The 21,393-nt window shown below is 37.8% G+C and overlaps 1 protein-coding gene across 1 annotated transcript in view; it reads left to right on the top strand.

Moving 5' to 3' along the window:
• The window catches only part of fchsd1 (FCH and double SH3 domains 1), a 54,805-nt gene that overhangs the window by 16,599 nt on the left and 16,813 nt on the right, over positions 1 to 21,393 (top strand). Inside the window, exons 4-10 of the mRNA XM_002939991.4 lie at positions 1,327 to 1,372; positions 5,418 to 5,491; positions 8,137 to 8,281; positions 9,473 to 9,609; positions 14,915 to 14,978; positions 17,957 to 18,085; positions 20,160 to 20,282. Of these exons, the coding sequence (XP_002940037.4) occupies positions 1,327 to 1,372; positions 5,418 to 5,491; positions 8,137 to 8,281; positions 9,473 to 9,609; positions 14,915 to 14,978; positions 17,957 to 18,085; positions 20,160 to 20,282 (718 nt within the window). The remainder of the gene's footprint in view (positions 1 to 1,326; positions 1,373 to 5,417; positions 5,492 to 8,136; positions 8,282 to 9,472; positions 9,610 to 14,914; positions 14,979 to 17,956; positions 18,086 to 20,159; positions 20,283 to 21,393) is intronic.

The raw sequence follows: 21,393 nt of genomic DNA on the forward strand, positions 1-21,393 counted from the left end.
GCACTGGTAAGGCCCCATCTAGAATATGCTGTTCAGTTTTGGTCTCCAGTGCTCAAACGGGACATTATTGAGCTAGAGAGGGTCCAGAGAAGGGCAACTAAGCTGGTAAAGGGTATGGAAAGTCTCAGTTATGAAGAAAGACTGGCCAAGTTGGGTCTGTTTACGCTGGAGAAGAGGCGCTTAAGAGGTGACATGATAACTATGTATAAATATATAAGGGGATCATATAATAACCTCTCTAATGTTTTATTTACCAGTAGGTCCTTCCAACGGACACGAGGGCACCCACTCCGTTTAGAAGAAGGGAGGTTCCATTTAAATATTCGGAAAGGATTTTTTACAGTGAGAGCTGTGAAGTTGTGGAATTCCCTCCCCGAATCAGTCGTACTGGCTGATACATTATATAGCTTTAAGAAGGGGCTGGATGGATTCTTAGCAAGTGAGGGAATACACGGTTATGGGAGATAGCTCTTAGTACAAGTTGATACAGGGACTGGTCCGATTGCCATCTTGGAGTCAGGAAGGAATTTTTTCCCCTCTGAGGCAAATTAGAGAGGTTTCAGATGGAGTTTTTTGCCTTCCTCTGGATCAACTTGTAGTTAGGCAGGTTAGGTATAGGCATTATGGTTGAACTTGATGGACGTATGTCTTTTTTCAACCCAACTTACTATGTTACTATGTTACTATGTTACTGTAGATATGGCTTGTCTGTATGATCTGCTTCTTATATTTAAACCTGTGGCTTTAGATTCTGAGATTTCCCTGGTGTGTGCACTTCATCTTTTATTTTTATATACATTTTAGTTCCACTACGTGTTCTATATATATCTGCTAAAGCTCTAAAGTTCACCCCACCTCTGCCTCCTGTTATGCCAAGCCATTTTTTCCCAATTTGATTTCCCAGGGAAGAACCAACCTATTGATTCCACCTCATAATGCTTCCTGCTGTGTCTTTTTATAAAATAGAATTGGCTTAATGTGCGAGTAGATTTACAGCCATTTAGGTAGAATCATGTGCAAGGCTTTAGGCAGAACCAGTGAGCATGTGCAAACCCACTGACCGCAGGGTAGGGGAACAGAAACATAGGGACTATTGGATACCTCTCAATACTTCCATTACTACCATTAGTGACTCAATACTTACAATACTACCATTGGTGACCCTAGAAATATCTCTGTTTTCTAGAAATTGAATAATTTATTTGCACCCAAAGCTCCCTACCTCTTTCTGTTGCAGTATAACAGGCCAGGAACCTTGATTTTAAATGTCATAACAAGATCAGTGCCAAAATGTACTAGGTTTAATCTCTTTCTTTCCAACTTTAGGTCATTCTGCAAACAGAGAGCAGCGATTGAAAAAGAGTATGGGCAGGTATGTATAGACTTAGTAATCATTGTGGGTTCTGCATTCTATACATACTGAACAAAGACAAGGGGATGGAAAGGTTTCAGTGCAAACATCTGAGGGTCATACTTTTATTTGCAGATTCTATTCTAAGCTTTAGTGAAACTTTTGCATTAATACTTTAGCTTTTGTTGAAGGAAGAATAATGACTTCCTAAGTATGAAATATCATACACCATTATCTGCATATGATAGCATTTAAAGTAGGGATGCACCGAACCCCCGAATGTACCCCGATGGATAGATGCTAATTAGGATCTGGAAGGGGTAAAAATCTTAATAGGCTGCTTAAGAGAAATACAGGAATAGTGAATACAGGAATACACAATACTGCATACTCTTGGCTGCCGTACAACTTTTATACTGAAGACACTGAATGCTGAAATGACAAAATAAAGAAGAATAGATATAGAACAAAGCATTTCTGTCAACTTAAGCTTTAATAATTTAAAGCTACATTGGGTTCTTCCTGGCTGTTTTAATGGGTAGTTCACCCTTGAAATTTGCTTAAGTATAATATAGATTAGTTTGTTTTTTTTGTTGGTTTTTTTTTTGTGTTAACAGAGCTCTCGTTTGGAATTTTTAGTAACTATCTGGTTGCTAGGGCCAGTTTTACCATAGCAACCAGACAGATAAGTATAAAACAATAAAATTGTAGGCATAGAGAGCAATACTATATTTGACAACATTTTTGGATCTGAACGATCATATACGGCGCGAAAACCTTTCTGGCTTTGAAACTTTAATGTATGATTTTGGAAGCCTTCCATAGGATTCAGTGGCACTCTACAGATCCAATCTGGCCAAAAGATAGTCATGATACCAAAGCTTGAATGATTTCCGAAATGGTAGTCGTAGTCTTTGCAAAAAATACGACTTTTTTTGTGGTTTTCGTTAAGTTCCACGAAAACGTTGTAACTTTAACAATATTATCATGGTCATTACGAAAAGTTGTATAAATTAGAAAAAAATTTCAAGAATTTTTTTCTGAAAAAAAAAAAAATAGTGCTTTCATGAATGGGCCCCTAAATGTTAACTAAAGTGAAATATACCTTTGAAAAACACAAGTAGAAGTACATCTAGTCTATGGCAAAAACAAACAAAAATCCACCCATAAAAGTAAAGATTTCTGTAACTTGAGACCAGGATCAGTTAATCTTTTTGCAACTGAAAGCGCTGTAAGAGCAAAGCATTGGGACACTGCTGCAAACACACTTGGGTCATTTATAAAATGTGTGCAGCGTAGAATTATTGGCACAGTGAACATAATTAGTTTGCAGTGTTTATATTTATAAAGCTGGACAAGATTGGTGCATTTAATGTGAAAACATAAATTGCAGTTTTCGCAGTTTGATTATAAGGTTTATGGCATAATTGTGAATCATGAATATTTATACACAAACTTTGTGTTCAAATTACAGCACAACTTTGGTGGGGTAAAAAATATTCGCTACACGGACTTCGCAAATTTACAAACAGTGGCCATGCTCACGCAAACTTCAACCTCATTTGCAAATTTTTATGTGAAATACACATTTTACAGTGATTCGCCAAATAAGGAAAGACGGGCACAACGGTGCAGACTTTAACCGTTTATGGTGAAGAGACATGGAGCTACTAGCAGCAGCTACTTGCAGTGGCTACTAAAATAGACAATGCTGATCATTTACTGATAACAGTCTCAACATGTGTTTTAGCAGAGGCAATTATTGTCTATGGCAGGGGATTTTTTGGAGTTTAGTAGCTGTTAAAAAATAGCTGCTACTGATAGCTCAATGTGTCTTCACCCTTAGGGGAAAACATGCTCAAAACAACCATATGCAAATAAAATATGCACTGCGCAAACTTTATAAATGCATTCTAAGGGTTACTGTACCTATATGGATTTCCCCGTCATTAGTTTGACAGAAGGAAAAAACATGTGGAGAAATCTTTTTTTGATGTACCATCTGATGGAAGGCTACACTTATTTTAGACTTATTAGTGACCTGACTGCAGTCAGTCTTCTTGCAGTCACTTCTGATGGCTGTGTTGATTTCCAGGTATAAAAGCTTTGGCCACAAGGAGTCCTAGTACACTTAAATACTTATCTTGCTCATTCTGCAGCCAAAAGGTTACTGTTACTAGCACAGAAGGTGCTTTCTGACCTGCACTTTCTACACTTTGTTTAATTTTATCCTTTTAATATTCTACTGTGCAGCATCTAATGTATGAGTGGACCAGTGGACTGTTCTATGGCTGGTGTTGGTGTGTGACCAACAACACAGTGGGGATTATGTACACACTCATGGAAATATGGGAGTGCAGATGCTTTTGCACTACAGATCTGCTAAAGGAAAACAGCAAAAAAAAGAGGGAGATTTTTAGAAAAGTGTTTATCAAATGGTAAGATAAATTTGCCCGTAAGAGTTGTGAAACAGCAGTGCTAACCACTTCATCTCTCTGGCCAGTCTAAGGGGCTGATTGTGATTAGAATTTTGCAGTTTTGCCCGAATTATAAAAAAAAAAAAAAAAACACAGAGAGAATAAAATTTAAATCAAGCCATCTTAAACCTAACCTGTAGAGATGTCACCTCAATGACAAGTGAAAAATCACCTTTCTTCACACAAAAACCATACTATAGACAGTCACTATTTATTGGGCCTATTTGGGCCTTTCAATACTTAAAATGCCAGGGCCTGTTTTAAATACCAGACCAGACTTGGCTGTGTGATATTTGATAATTGCATGCCTGAGCGAGCTATTTCTATAGAACCAGCCATTTATCATTATGGGCTAGAGAACCATTAATTGACTCTGAAACGCAACACTCGCTCTGTCATTACAACCATGTCAGCACACCTTACCCAGTCACTCATTGTCTTCCCAGGGAATTCCTGGCTTCAGTGGTGCCACTTTGCCTCTGTTATTTATAGATACTGCATTTTCAATCCCCTCATCAGCATTTGGGCAATTGTTTGCTTCTGTCTCTAATAAACATTCAAAATACCTTTGTCTGTAATCAATATCTTCTGCAAGATTCCCTTCTTCCTTTTTGAACCCTAAACTTACACACCGCTTTGAAAGTTTGAATCATTTTGTGTTTAAGTAAAGATACCAGTTATAAACCCCCACAATTAGGAACACCCCAGACCACCAGGCTTTAATAAAATACCTGTTCATAAATTATCTAGATTGTAAGCTCTACGGGGCAGGGACCCCCTTCCTCTTGTGTCTTTGACTCTTAATTTATTGCAACTGTATCTTGTATTTATTTGTATTTATTGTTATACTTTGTATTTATCTATTATTATCTTTAACCCCCTGTTTGTATTAATGTATTCTACAGCGCTGCGTACATAAGTATCACTTTATAAATAAAGATATACATACATAAACTTTGAAAAGAAATGCAGAGCCGTTAAAACAATATTAATTTTCAAATAAAAATCTTGACTTCAATGTAGACAATTAAAAGCTATATACATAAAACTAATGCCTAAATGGGACCATTCAAACTACACAAATGATTTATCACTTTGTGGCATGAAGTTAGAAGAAAAAAAAAGAAAGAAAACATTGAATATTTAATTGCCTTTATTTTTAAAAATGTATGAGGCCTGTTTGACGACCCCTCTTACCGGATTATATTTATATATCCATGTTAATTTAAAATTTGATTTGCCTATTCAAAGAAAGTAAAGTTTTTCTTTAAAGTAATTTTTTCCATGCTCCCAAATTGACTTCTTGATTTCAAAAAGATGGAGCTTGGTTGTGTGCCAGCAGTGTTCCTGTGTGAATTACGCTAGAGGCTGTTTACTGCACACATCCTACTTGGCAAGGGGCAGTGTTTGTGAGTATGGTGTTAACCTCTGCGGCTGCTGGAATAAATCTGACCAGATGATGGAATGTGTGGGTCTGGAGTTCAAGTGCAAAATGTGGCAGAATAGTGTTAAGAAAGCAATGTGTTCCTGTAAACAAGGGCTTTAGACAGGACTCTTTTATGAACATGATGTCTTTTTGTGACCTTTAGGCACTGCAGAGGCTGGCTAGTCAGTACCTTAAAAGAGACTGGCATCGTGGGAAAAATGAGACCAGTGAATGCAGGTGGGTGAAATTATTTGAGATTTCAGATCATTTCCCCAAATTCTTTTTTGCCAATAAACATGTTTGTTCAGCTGTGTTGCTTATAGTAACAGACATTGCTTAACTTGTCTGACAGAGATTTATATTAAATTGGTGAATACTTTCCTCAGTTTTGTTGAGTATTCATTATTATTTTCAAGGAAAAATAGTTTTTTTTAACAAGGGTGTCTTAACCACCAAGGTCTCACAAACTACTATTTATGGTACAGATGCAAACATTACATTTCTACAGTTTTGTCATGTTTGCAGTGTGAGATGACTTCTGCATCCATCATGAAGGGCACAACCCAGCATGGTCCAGGTACAGGTATGGGTACAGGTTATTCAGAAAGCTCGGGACCATGGGTTTTCAAGATGGGGCATCTTTCTGTAATTTGGCTCACTATACTTTATGTCTGTTAAAAATCATTTAAACATTAAATAAACCCAAAAGGATTGTTTTGCCTCTGATAAGGATTAATTACAGTATATTTTAGTTGGGATCAAGTACAAGGTAGTTTTTTGTTATTACAGAGAAAGGGGAACTTATTTTTTTGAATTTAAATTATTTCATTAAAATGGAATAAGTGAGTGATGGCCTTCCTGTAATTTGGAGCTTTCTGGATAATGGGTTTCAGGATAATGGATCCCAAACCTGTATAAAATTCACACACTTTAAACATTGAACTGTTAAGTCGACTCCATAGAAGTGCACAGATTCTATTGAGCAATTGGGCATAATACATTTCTAAACTGATCACACATAAAATATTCATCAAGTTAAACAAACTCCATCATAAGGGGTCCCTGTATGGCCCCTTCAGGATAGACATTTGTTAATATGTTGACAAAACCCCATATATTCCCATTACTTAGAGCTGTTTGTTTGTTTGATGCTGGAAGAACAATTGATCCTTTGCCTGTAACCATTTCAGATGTTTCCCATTTGTGCAAGGGGGTTTGCAGAACAGATGGATGCACTTAAACAAGTTCTGGCAATGCAGTGTAGTATCATTCACAGTGGTAAATAACTGCTCTGTACTTTGGACTAGAGAGAGAGAAGCTGCCAAACATCATAGACACTCTTCCAAAAGAATCATTCTTGAGACCATTGAGTGAGGCTACAATATTTTGCTTGGTGTCAGACAAGGATCCTGTTTCCAGAGGCAAGAGTTGTTATACATAGTTCTGTTCCTTTTCATTCAGGGTGTTTGGTTTTAGTTGAAATTAAAGGGGAACTCCAGGCTAATTGTGTTTTTTGCATAATGAAAGAAAATGTAATTCTAAACAACTTTCCAACATATAGTAATTACAAGTTTTAAATAGGACTATTGAAGCAGGATCTGTATGTCTCTTTACATTTTATGTACTCTGCACTCCATTCTGACTCCTGAAACAATGCCGCAAAACCAGCTAATAAACAGACCTTGATGAGATCTTTTTCCATGGTTAACCATGAAGATGTTTAGTATATATGGGAAAATTGTTTAGAATTGCAGATTCACCCGCTGACTGTCAAATTGTAATGAGTGCACCTGCGGGTCCAGATGCCACTGAAATGAAATTGATCAGGCGCAAGCCCTGAATTCCCTTGTGTGCTATTTCCCTTAAGAGTTAGGCTATTTGTGTAGGATAATGGTTCAGGAGTCTGGATAAAAATGCAAGAAGTGTTTGTTTGCTTTATGTGTGTTTTTGCAAACCCTTCCAAAACAGAATAACTGGAGTGCTTTGTAATCTGATCAGCTATTTCAACAAAAGGCAAACAAAGCATTAATGCACATTACTATTTACTTGTATGAATATCCCGTATAGGAAAATTTAGTCAGTGAAAACCCATTCTCTTATCCCAAGAGGTTACAGCATTCCAATTATTCCTTATTAGGCTCTAAGCCCTCATGTTACTGTTGTGGATATTGGTGTTGGTTTGGCCTGGTGTTGTCCCAGGCCATAGCACCAGGGAAAAGTGCCTGTCGCCCCTTGGGGGGAGACCAAAGAGGAAACCCCTTGAACTAATTGACACTACAGGGCTTAATTTACATTCATGATTTCTTATAGTGTGGCCATATTATGAGTAAGAACCTTGAAAATGGCAGGCAAGTTTACAAGTAATTTACAAAACCCCCTAGGTTTGTGGTTTGCACAATAGGAATCTTTTTGTAGATTTTAAGGAGTACATTAGGAGCCATGACTGATGACTTTGGCTTAGGGTTGCCATTTTTTAACTATAATACCGGCCTCCGGGCCATGATGTCACTGGAGCAGCTATGACATAAGGGGCGGGAAAATGGGCGGACAGGACAGGGAAAGGGTGATTTCTGACTGGGAAATGGGCAGAGTGGGTGGGGCAGAAGTAAGCCTGTGAGTATAAAGGCTGAACAGCAGCTGAGAAGGTGAGTAAGGGGGGGGGGATTTATAGAGGATATTGCAAAGTTGAATAGAATTCCATTTTCTTCTATTAGACTTGTTTACATTAACGTTAAATCAGATTATATATTTTCTCTTTTCATCTGGAAAGTTTTATCTTATGTTACATATTTACGCTACAGCACACTCTTGCTGGTGGAGGTAAGCCACTTGTATATTGACCTGATTATGTGGTTACTGTGCATGGAATTCTGTATTTACAGGAGTGTGTATTCAGTATGGAGGTCCGTGGTAGAAGGCACAGCTTCAATTGGACAGACCAGAGTCACAGGTGCTGAAAACTATAGGAATTTGACTTCCGAAGCTGCAAAAACAGCCAGATCAGCAAAGGAGCTATTGCTAAAAAAGGTAACATAGTACAAAGTCAGTGAGGCGGTACATGACAGTGAAGTTTACGAACTGTGCATGCACTGAGAGTCTTGAGACCAGGTACCCCCCCCCCTCCAGATTACCTATTGGCTGAATTATTATTTTTGAACTGCTACTTAAACAATATTATTAACCTAGCTAGGGACTCACAGGCACCTAAATCATCCAGTGTAGCCATATCTGCAGCTTGCTCCAGCAATAGGATGTCAACCCAAAAATAAAATTTTGCTTAATGAAAGAAAATATAATTCTAGGCAACTTTCCAATATACATTAATTCAAAATGTTTTAATGTTAATAGTAAACTGAATTGCTTCGGAAAGCAGTATTTATCCTTTGCTATAATATTCCTGGGTGGCTATGACTTTTGGAACAACATAGCTGGCTGTCTTGGAGGAGAGCTGGCTTCTGTTCCATTGTTTTAAAAGGGAACAAAAAGGGTCCAGCAAATACTGTTGTGAATAGCAGTTACGTGAACAAATAACTTTAAAACCACTTACAATTTATAATTCATGTATATTGGAAAATTGTAATTGAACCTGTAATTATCAGGGATAAATATATTTTCAGGTTTACATTATGTTATAGCAGCTACGGTTGGGCAATAAATCTTGCCTAAAATTTTTTGGTGTGGAGGCTCACAACAGTATATGTAACTGTGCAGCATTGCATATTGCCCATGTAGCAGCTGTGTCCATAGGCTTGCAATGTAAATAAAAAGCTCTATGCTTTGACAGACACTGGTAACCATTAACTTATATGAGTATGGGATCAAGTACAGGTACTGTTTTATTATTACAGAGAAAAAGGAAATCATTTTTAAAAATAAGAATTATTTGTTTATAATGGAGTCTATTGGAGATGGCCTTTCCGTAATTCAGAGCTTTCTGGATATCTGGTTTCCGGATAAGGGATCCCATACCTGTATTAGAATTAGTAGGGGGTCAAATGACAGGGTCAGCAATATTTGGTCTCCACCTGGCAACCTCTCCAGTCAAGTGGATCTTGATATGTAGGGGTAGCTTGAAATAGGAAAATTAGGCTAATAAAGAAGGTTACCTGTGAAAGGAAGGAAACAAAACCACTGAATACTGCAAAAAAAAAAAAAAACTTAAATACAGTGCATAGATGCTCTTGCTCTATATGTTCCTAATGAAAACTATTTTACTAGAGCATTGAGCAGCTACTGAAAGTCCAGAATGAGCTCCTGGAGACAATGAAAGAAGTAAACAAGACCAAGAAGCGTTACGTCCAACTGGAACGGGTTAGCGAGGTTGCAAAGGAGAAGGCAATGGACACTGAGGCAAGGTGAGGCACCTTCCATGCAGCAAAGGGTCACTAAGGTAGCATGATTATGTTTGCCTGACAATGTAAGATTTAGGCATAAAAACCAAACAGTCCACTCATTTTTATGGGACACCTCACAGGATCTTGAGTGTCCTTTATACACTACTAAATCCATCAGTTTTTGGGGCATTTCTAGTGAGTCTAGTGAATGTGCAAGAGTGAAAATCAATATTGTTATATCAACCATCCTGCTATATAGCTAAGACTATCTGCGTCAACAAATGCAAATTTCTGTCTCAGCTTTCCCCCAATTGTTTCACATCCTGGGCCTTCAAAAATAATTTGAGCAAATAATTACTTACCCCAGACCAAGTCCAGCCTGGAACTCAAAGTAGGCCCTGGCATTTCAAATATACAGAAGCCCAAACAGCCCAATTAATTGTGACTGTCTATGGTATTTTATTACAGCAGGCTAATTTGCCTGAATCCACAGATTGCCAGTCTGGGCCCAGGCCTCACCCTACATGACATTTTTACTTTTAATCAGAGTAAGTTGAGATTTCCTGGGGCCAGTATAGAACTTTTTTCCCCAGTAATGCTTTTTTAACTGATATTAAAAATAGCATTAGAAATATTGATGTTTATTATCTACTGGGTTTAAGGCAAAATATGTGGAGCAGTACAAAGCAGTTTGCTAGAGCTTACTAACTCATGTACTTATCCTACAGAAGTAATATAACCTACAGAACACATACACTGACCCTATGCTTGCTGCCGACAGAGAGGATGAGACCTTTTTAAATTATTTTGTTGATGATTATTATTGCAGTATAGATACATGTCTCGCAGGAATATTTGTTGGACAGTTTACTGGAATTGCATTAGATGTGCAAGGTATTATGGAGCATAATCTCTCGAGACTGCAGATGTCTTGCACATCAGATTTCAAACTTCCTTCGTTTGAGGCCAGCACCGGATGACTGCATGCTCTTATGGCAGCCAGATGGAACCACACTGGGAATAGCTAAATCTGAAGGTTAACAGAAAGATTTTTAGTGAGTATGAAGGGCATAGCATATTATTTGCTTGTGATTTCTGAAGTAAGAGGTAGAAGCTTGGAAACTGCAGTTGCAGAAATCAGGGTGCTTTTGTTTCTTAATTGAGCTTAACGGTTTTAACATTTCTGAAAATATAGACATCAAGTGAGAGTTAGAACAGTGGGAAAAGAAGGGAAATATCATGCAAAAAAGTTTTTTTCCCCAGTGATCATTAGTTCAGTAAGTGCCAATAGATTTTAAATTAAACATACAGCCATCTCCCCTTAATTCATATGTTATATATATTGTGGAACCTACTGGGGTTACCTCAGGCTAAATAGGTTAGCTGGACAGGGTTGATATTATATCTTCCAGGGCAGGCCAAGCTTAAGTAGTGGATTCTCTTCATGCAGTGAACATGTGCATTGGAGGGCACAGACCAGAAACTTAGAGGCAGATTTAGCAAAATGTGATTTTAGAGCCTCATACATAACAACTCACCCACATTATCTTCATTCCTTTGGGGTTTTTAGAACTGTATTTATCAATTGGTAATAGTTGAGAGTTCACCAGTTAAATGAATAGAACGTGGGTGAGTTTTATGTATTAAGCTCTAAACTAACATTGTGAGTGTATTTTTTATCTACAAGAATCCATAAGAAAAAGTTATTAATTAGCGGGATTGATCTATAATGACCTATAATTATGTATATATTTAAACTAGAAAATTGGAGTAATAATACTGACTAAAAGTATAAGGTTCCAGTCGTTCCTCATTTGGAAAACAGTTTTTTTTTTTTTTTTTTTTTACTTATTACACACCGATACTGAATACTTAGTATTCCAAACTTGAAGTAAAAAGGGAGGCATTTAAATAGATTGCTCATTGCTGCAGTTATATTTATTTTGGCAAAATGAGAATGGGGGGAGGCACTGTGTTTATTAAAAATGCAATTTAGTGTTAACCTCATATTTTTATCCATAAAGTGTGGGGAAGGTATGAATTGTCCCACAATGGGAGAGTAATAGAAAGTTTTGGCCAGTAGGTAATTTAATTATTAAAAGTAATGCATGGCAGACATTCCATTCAGGTAAAGTAGTGGGGAGGGGGGGGGAGATATTGAAGTGACATGCAAGATTGATATCTCAGCACATTTGTGCTGAAAGTGGATACACAGTTACTGGGTACTGTATTGTTTAATTAGTCAAAACCAGCAGTGTATATAATGTAAACAGCCAGACATATAGTGTGTTTGTTAGCAATTATATTTATAATTAGCACTGAAAATGATTAATCTGTAATGGGAGGATTGTGTGCACGGACACAATTGCTTAGTCACCATTAGCATCTCTCCCTTCTATTTGATTATTTACTCTGCTTATAGCTTCTGTGTGTCCAGACAGCTTGCCCCACCTTACTTATTATCTCTCACAGTGTTCCTGTGGTTCCCATACAAGAGACCAGGAATGTAATGCCATCGCATTAGCAGGACCCCCACAAAATTTGTCCCATAACCCATACAAAGAGGTATCCTATAAGTAAGCTGTCATAGGCGTTACCCTATATCAGGCACATTTATATTCTAAATGTCTAGTATAGTATCAGTGGACTGGTGGGAAGTGGGTGGACGTACAACCACTATAACCAGTACAGAGAGGCATCTGTGCACCATCCTCTGTAGAAAAAAGAGGGACTTCAAGGGCCAGAATCCATCACTTTACAGTGTAGTCTGTTAAATGATTTAAATATGCTAAATACCAATATCTATAGGATGTTGCAAAAATAATTGTAGTATGAACTACAATGAAGGACAAGCTATAATATATATCTGATACCTGTAGGTTAAATGTATTGATCAGAATGAATAACAGAAAATGAGAACAGACAAGCGGATGGAAGATGCTTAGTGTGTGGACTCATATATTTAGTAAGCACAAAAAATGTTTTCTCTATCGATCGGGACCTATAATTGCTCTTTGATACAATGGACAGGGCACTCAAATCATAGTACTGTTATATCTGCAGATGCAGCTTACCTTTTTCTAGTTATTTGTATTTAAAGGCAGACACAACCATATCTTGCACCACCATTACTGGGTTTCATGTTTTTTCAAGGCAGAAACTGAATGTTTTTAATGTTTACATTGGAATTCTAAGTCTACTTGCATCTGTTATTATTTATTATTTTTAGTGTTTTGTTTTGCAGCTCTTCAGTTTGCCATTTAACTGTTATATAGTTGTTAGTGTTGTGCTTAAACCAAGCAATGATTTGATTGAAAGCTAAATAGGGAATAAATATACAGGTAGGGGAACTGTTATCTACAATGCTCCGGACCTGGGGTTCAAAATGCTGAACAGCTATCTGGTTGCTATAGTCCAAATTACCTTAGCAACCAGGGAGTGGTTTGAAAGGCTGGGATATGAATAGGAAAGGGTCTGAATAGAAAGATAATTAATAAAAAGTAACAATAACAATAAAATTGTAACCTCACAGAGCAATAGTTTTTGGCTGCTGGGGTAAGTGATCCCCATTTGAAAGCTGGAAAAAGGGAGAAGAGGAAAGCAAAACATTCAGAAACTATGCAAAATAAATGATGATGACCAATTGAAAAGTTGCTTAGAATTGGCCATTCTGTAACATACTAAAAGTTTACTTGAACCACCCCTAGGTGAACCACCCCTTTAATTAAATCTAAGTTGGGATCAAGTACAAGGTACTGGTTTGTTATTAGAAAGATAAAGGATATCATTTTTAAAAATTTGAATTTTATTTGGTTAAAATGAGTCTGTGGGAGATTGTTGTCTAATAATTTAGAGCTTTGGGAATAAAGGGTTTCCAGATAATGAATTCCATACCGATATAAATAATAAAATCAAGACTTAGGGGCACATTTACTAAAACTCTAACATTTCTCATTTTTTTTTTTATCTTTTAAAAATTTGAATAAACATTTACTAAAAAGTCTGAACTGAAAAAATCTTCACAAGAAAAGTTTCTGACTTTTTCGGCTTGTTGCATGAAAACCGCGATTTTGTAGTGCAGTGCCATAGTGAGTTGTATAGTACCATAGGCAAAATTTTACATAAGTCCTGTATCCTCCTACTTACTCACTTACTCACTTACTAATAGACTTTGTTCTGATGTAGTAGGGATGGAGAAAGAAAACTTGTTGGGGGTTAACAGTTCCAATGCTGTTCTTGGCATGGTCAAACTTCTGTGCTCCCTTCATTTTTTTGCCACGGGAAGTTTTCAGAAGGTTGGAAGGATCTACGGGGGACAGTTCCCATCACAATAACACAACACATTATGGTCAGTTTTATCTGGAGCCAATTAGCTTACTGGTATGTTTTTGGAATAGGGAAGGAAACCTGAGTACCCCAAGGAAACCCAGGCAGAATAAAACTCAGGGCACAGCACTGCCACATCAATGCTAAACTCTGAGCTACTGTGCTGGCCATAAATTTTGTTTAGGTATGCGCCACCCCCCAACACACTTTGTAACAAAGTTGGCAACTTCTACCAATTTTCTTAAAAAGTGACCTGTATATGGAGACTAAAGGTGCCCATACATGTAAAGATCCGCTCGCTTGGCGAGGTCGCCAAGTGAGCGGATCTTCTCCCGTTATCCCCACCTACAGGTGGGCGATATTGGGAAAATGTAGGCTAATTCGATCGTTTGGCCCTGGGGCCAAACTAACAAATTCTAATGGCGGCAATGACACAGTCGTTTCGGGAACCGCATCAACGAGCCGATCGGGTGTGGCCGTTGTCTCTGCCCATACATGGGCCGATATCGGCAGCTACAATCGGCCCCTATATGGCCACCTTACCCCTGTATACAGTGATTAGGTGTTAAGGTGCTGATAGATAACAGCTGCACACTACTGGAAATCTATAGTTATCCACGTGATTAAAGTAGCCTAGAACATTGCAGCGTAACCAAAATAGTTCTCTGTTTGATCTTTACTATGGATTTTAGGAAATATGGAAATATGGATATTTATTGACATCCAGAGTGGATTTTTCTGTATACACATACCTAATATTGCAATCATATTGCAGTTTATCTAAAATGCAGCAATAAGGTTGTTTAGCATTTTGTTTTCGTTGATATGCTCATTAGCAAGTTGTGGTTCGGGGTGTCCTAACTAAATATTGATGATTGCTTTGGAGAAAAAAACAAAAATGTCATTTTTTTCATTAAAGGACATTTCTGCTCCCTGTTACATTATTTATTTATTATGTTCTAAATGTATGCAGTCATTTTGTGGTTTCTTTATCCAACAGGTTAAAGAAAAGTGAGCATAGTATTTTCCATTCAAAGGCAAGCCTACAGAAGCTCAGTGCCAAGGTATGGATCCATCTGACTATGCTGACTGTTTTGCCAGGACATGTTTCATTATTTGCCAGCAGCAGTTTATCTTAAAGACAGCACTGAACTATCAAGCACAAACCTTGCAGCAATTTATGCAAGTCTGGGGGTCACAAATATTATATTTATGTAATATGCTTAATAGAGATGAATGCATATTTTTGTTGCAGTTATTACTGACTTACAGTGGTGTGAAAAACTATTTGCCCCCTTCCTGATTTCTTATTCTTTTGCATGTTTGTCACACAAAATGTTTCTGATCATCAAACACATTTAACTATTAGTCAAAGATAACACAAGTAAACACAAAATGCAGTTTTTAAATGAGGGTTTTTATTATTTAGGGAGAAAAAAAATCCAAACCTACATGGCCCTGAGTGAAAAAGTAATTGCCCCCTGAACCTAATAACTGGTTGGGCCACCCTTAGCAGCAATAACTGCAATCAAGCGTTTGCGATAACTTGCAACGAGTCTTTTACAGCGCTCTGGAGGAATTTTGGCCCACTCATCTTTGCAGAATTGTTGTAATTCAGCTTTATTTGAGGGTTTTCTAGCATGAACCGCCTTTTTAAGGTCATGCCACAACATCTCAATAGGATTCAGGTCAGGACTTTGACTAGGCCACTCCAAAGTCTTCATTTTGTTTTTCTTCAGCCATTCAGAGGTGGATTTGCTGGTGTGTTTTGGGTCATTGTCCTGCTGCAGCACCCAAGATCGCTTCAGCTTGAGTTGACGAACAGATGGCCGGACATTCTCCTTCAGGATTTTTTGGTAGACAGTAGAATTCATGGTTCCATCTATCACAGCAAGCCTTCCAGGTCCTGAAGCAGCAAAACAACCCCAGACCATCACACTACCACCACCATATTTTACTGTTGGTATGATGGTCTTTTTCTGAAATGCTGTGTTACTTTTACACTAGATGTAACGAGACACGCACCTTCCAAAAAGTTCAACTTTTGTCTCGTCGGTCCACAAGGTATTTTTCCAAAAGTCTTGGCAATCATTGAGATGTTTTTTAGCAAAATTGAGACGAGCCTTAATGTTCTTTTTGCTTAAAAGTGGTTTGCGCCTTGGAAATCTGCCATGCAGGCCGTTTTTGCCCAGTCTCTTTCTTATGGTGGAGTTGTGAACACTGACCTTAATTGAGGCAAGTGAGGCCTGCAGTTCTTTAGATGTTGTCCTGGGGTCTTTTTTGGCCTCTCGGATGAGTTGTCTCTGCGCTCTTGGGGTAATTTTGGTCGGCCGGCCACTCCTGGGAAGGTTCACCACTGTTCCATGTTTTTGCCATTTGTGGATAATGGCTCTCACTGTGGTTCGCTGGAGTCCCAAAGCTTTAGAAATGGCTTTATAACCTTTACCAGACTGATAGATCTCAATTACTTTTGTTCTCATTTGTTCCTCAATTTCTTTGGATCTTGGCATGATGTCTAGCTTTTGAGGTGCTTTTGGCCTACTTCTCTGTGTCAGGTAGCTCCTATTTAAGGGATTTCTTGATTGAAACAGGTGTGGCAGTAATCAGGCCTGGGGGTGACTACAGAAATTTAACTCAGGGGTGATAAACCACAGTTAAGTTATTTTTTTAACAAGGGGGGCAATCACTTTTTCACACAGGGCCATGTAGATTTGGAGTTTTTTTTCTCCCTTAATAACGTAAACCTTCATTTAAAAACTGCATTTTGTGTTCAATTATGTTTTCTTTGACTAATAGTTAACGGTTTTTGATGAGCAGAAACATTTAAGTGTGACAAACATGCAAAAGAATAAGAAATCAGGAAGGGGGCAAATAGTTTTTCACACCACTGTAACTGGCAAATTAATCTGGTGTAAGCCATTGTTTTCTGTCTTGTTACTATAATTTATAATTCCTAAACCCCTTTAGTTTGCAGAATTCTTGATGAGCTGAAACATAAATAAAACAGGCAAAGTAGAAACAATGTAATGCATGTGTCTCTTTACTATGTAGAGTTATACTAAAACATATTTCAGGTTAGTCCCTTTTAAAAGTTAAGATTAAATTGCATTCATATAAATCATTAAATAGATACTAAAATAGGGATCTTGTTTGTGTGGCCTTCAAAATACAGCTCGTCATTGGCAGAGCTCTCAGTTCTCTCTCTTTATTTTGGGCTGGCTATGAACAGTAGAGATGTAAACAATTTTTTCTATGAGAGTTTTGCACAGCCTCCCTAGTCTAAAATGAAATAGGAATTTATAGTGCTTACTCTGGGTCTTCATTTCTGGGAAATGTTAACTGATGAATTTCCAAAAGGTAATTGCCTGACCTACAAGAGCACCAGATTGATTAGATTGATTCCAGTATTGGTTTATGAAAAGAAAAGTTTAAGCGTTTTGCTGCCCACTCCCCCACCAAGCTGGAAATCACCTGGGCTGCAAAATGATTACATTTAAGCTGTGTCCATAGCCCTAAGAGGCATTAAGCAGTGGCATATTTAGACCTGCATGGGCCCTGGTGCAGGATTTGCATCCAGGACCCCTACAGCTTCCCCACCTGTGCACACACCTACATATTCTGTGCTTCATGTGTCCTAATTGTCACATCACCGTGGCAGGCCCCATAAGGATGGCGGGTACAGTTGCACCCCTAGTAGTTACACCAGGTAGTAAATTGTCCCTAAATTAGAAATACAGGAGCCTGCTTGAACATAGTACCCTGAATGGAAGCAGACTTACTTGCTAAACATTGAGTAGTTGCCATCCGTGTCAAGATCTGTGAGGCAGGATAAAGATCCTACATCGTCCATCTGTACTTGATAGCCATGAGTGGAATTTATTTCAAATCAAATTCTTTAAAATCTTAGTTTAAACATCATTATAGTCTTGAATAGAACAATACAATTACAGCAATTACAACCTTGTATTTGAGATTGCTGCTGACAATTGTATTTTCACATGTGAATTTGTGTACTGGAAAAGTAACCCATAAATCTGTTTAGTTTTCCACACAGGTGGTTGAGTGCAATCAGCAGCTATCAGAGGCACGGAATGAATACCTTCTGGCACTAACAGCAGCAAATGCCCATCTCAACCATTACTACCAAACGCACCTTCCTGATATCATGACTGTGAGTAACTTAACATGTAGGACTTTCTACTCTGGCTCTGGCATAGTAGACAAAGCTAATAGTGTTGCATCTCTCTCTATGCACCCCTAGTTTACATGTTATTCAGACTGCAAAAGCCAAGAAACACAAGGTGTAAGGGGGCCCAAGTAGCTTTTTTTAACATTTGGCCCCTCCCATTCTGGACTTATCTGTCCCATTTTTTTAGAATCTACCCCTCTCTGCTTGGGAGAGTTGTAGGTTGCCATCTGTACTACAGGGGCTAAATTCTGAAGGGCAAGACTAAGACAAGAGGTCCTCTTCACACCCATTATCATTATGCTAAAGTCATTAAGAGGACCATTTATCAACATTCTCATTAGGTTTTAGAAGTGTTTAAAGCCACCAATAAATATATTTTCTCCAAAAAAGCATACATGAAAAAAAATCAAAACAAAAAGCTCTAAAATCATGAATCAAAGAAAGACAGTTGTAAATAGGGCATCTGCCACTGACTTCTACTTGAACAGCTTTTAGATGGCATATCTTACTTTTAGATATGTCCCAGTTTTGATGCATAACAAATGGTGAAAAAATCACGGTTTCTTCATGAAAAAGAAGTATTGTGGGAAAAAATTCATTCCCAGTCTGGCCAGTCTTACACTTGCTTTCATCTGATACTTCATTATTAATTTTTCACAGGGACTGAGTTTTTCTTGCTGCTTGCTGTTAAGGTTAAAATTCCCAAATGGTTGCCATTTTATTGGCCACCACTGGGATTACCTGACTGTAGCTTGGAATGAAGGGCAAGTAAAGCCCTAATCAAAGTTTGATGTACCCTACAACCCTGTAAACATTACTATTTAATCAAAACCAAACAAATCCAGCTCCTTTGAAGCTTTCTTTGTAAATCCTGGCTGAAAAGCTCATCCCAGTGACCAAGTTGCAATGCATCTTCTGGCCATAATGGGTTTCTGTGCATGAGTGGGAGAGAGAACCTTCTGCACATGGATGTGTCTGTACACCACATTATTTATTTAGTTTAGTCTCCCTTGTTAATGCCCCTTCTCTCCTTTTCAGTCTTTACCTCTCCTTGGGAAAAATGTCCCCGAGAGCTACTTGATGATTGTACTAAATTAATTATGCTTTTTCTTGGTCATTGAGTCAGGGGAGCTACCACATAGATGGGCTTTTATTTTGTAAATGAGAATAATGCAGTCATAGTAATACACTGGTTATATTTTTTGCTCTGTATTTTTATAGTACATACGTTCAGCTTGGGCCATGGCTATGACCATGACTGTCGGCCACCATGTCTTTATCTGTAGGTAGCTTTAGTGAAGTGGTAAGGGGAAGTTAAAGAGTTAAGTGCAGTGTGCTTGCAGTTGAGGCATGTAACTTCACTGCTAATACCCCATGTAACATTGTGCTAACTCCATAGGTTATGTGGCACTGCCCAGTGCTGGTCATTTCTGGCACATAATTAGAAGCCATTTCCCAACACCACTGAAGTATCCTTGGGAATTACTGCCAGCAAGATGTGTCCAAGTAATATATCAGCCCCAACCTAGGGGTGCAATATTGCAAAAATAAATATTGAACTAGACTGTATCCTGTCTTCCACATTGTAAATTTGTAGATCGAAAATAGTGCTCACTGTGTCATAAATCCTAAACTAGGTCCAAGAGCAGGATTAAATAAAAATTACTGATTTTTCCCCCTTAATTTCTCTCTCCTTTTCCAGTATTCCTCATTTTCTTTCCTTTTTTTCTCTTTCATTTTTTCTTTCTTTTAATTCTTAAAACCCAACATTTTTGTGTTCATCAGGATCACCATTTTTTGGAAATTTTTCTTTCATTATGTGGCTTTGTACATTCATTCTCCTCTACAGTTATTTCTCTCAAAGAGGTAGGCTATATGTAGAAGAGCCAGACAGCCACCGGGTCTGCTTCCCTTGCTGCTTTGCTCCTACAGACAGTACAGAAACTAATGTAATTCTGCACTGACTTTAAGTTACCTTTTTATACACCCAGGCACTGAATTCTGAATAATTTGTGTATTCTAATGTTCTCATAGCTGTAATTCCTGTTTCCCGCAGTGTTTAGATGGTGATATCTACGATCGGCTTTGTGATTACCTGACACTGATCAGTAACACAGAGCTCAATACCTGCAAGTTCACACAAGAACGATTTAAAGACATATTAGTGGCTTCCCAGCAGGTAAGTTCTGTCATGTGCATGTCATTTACCCAGCAGCCATCTGTGTAGTTTGCCTCTCATTGTGACCATTGCTATTATGAATCCTTATTCATGATTCATATAATCCGGCTTTGTTTTTGTGTGTGTTTGTGTGCCTCCATCTACTCTTAGACCTTCGTTCAGTGGCCTTCACTTTCTCCTGTTTATATACTGTTGCTGTTTAAAATAATCTAATAATATAAAACTTTTGCACTGGCAAATGTTAAGATGCAAATGCTGTTCCTTTTCTGTGCCTTTGTTTTTCATTGGCATGTGAGAGCATAAAAACTAAAAAGAACCTGAATGACATCACCACCTAGTGGTCACAGATGGAGACACTTGCAGGTAAAGCTGTTGATTATCACAGAATTGTGTGTGTCCTTTAGTGATCATACTGATAACTGATAACACACAGATTGGCCCAATCAAAAGTTGACATATCCATGAATGTTTGGGTGGATAAAATACACTCTAAGTTGGCACACAGTTTGAGATGGTAAAAACACCTGTAGCAGAATAATTTGAAGTGATAAAATCAAAATAAAATGCTGTGTTTAAAGAGGAGTCAACAAGGCCTATGAAGAGAAGAACACCATACCTACTGTGAAGGTGTAGCGGTATCGGCACACAGGGCCCACTTGTATTTTCCAGTATCACCAAGCAGAAAAAAGGTTCTGGAGTGGCCGTCACACTTATCTGACCTCATCATCATTGTTTAGTTCATTCTTGATAACCAAAAAATTTACAGGATCTAAAGGATTTCTGTCTAGAAAAATGGGCAGATTTAATGCGCATTATTGATGATAAAGGGGGGAATACATGAACAGGACTATTTTATTATTCCTTTAATGCTATGGTTTAATGTTTACTGATCGTTCCTTGAATGGTTAATCATTGTGCTATTTTTTTATTCTTAACAGTGTAATTTGAACCACATTAAAAATAAAAGCAATGTGTTTTAATTTTTTACTTGTGTTTTTTCAAGAAATGGTCCACATCTTACATTGTTTGTGTTTCTTCCTTTGCATTTGGCTTAGGAAGCTGGGCTGTGTTTCTGAAAAATCTTTCACTTTTTAATAAGAAATATGCTGTT

This window comes from Xenopus tropicalis, chromosome 3, assembly GCF_000004195.4.
Source record: "Xenopus tropicalis strain Nigerian chromosome 3, UCB_Xtro_10.0, whole genome shotgun sequence".
NCBI classification, from domain to species: domain Eukaryota; kingdom Metazoa; phylum Chordata; class Amphibia; order Anura; family Pipidae; genus Xenopus; species Xenopus tropicalis.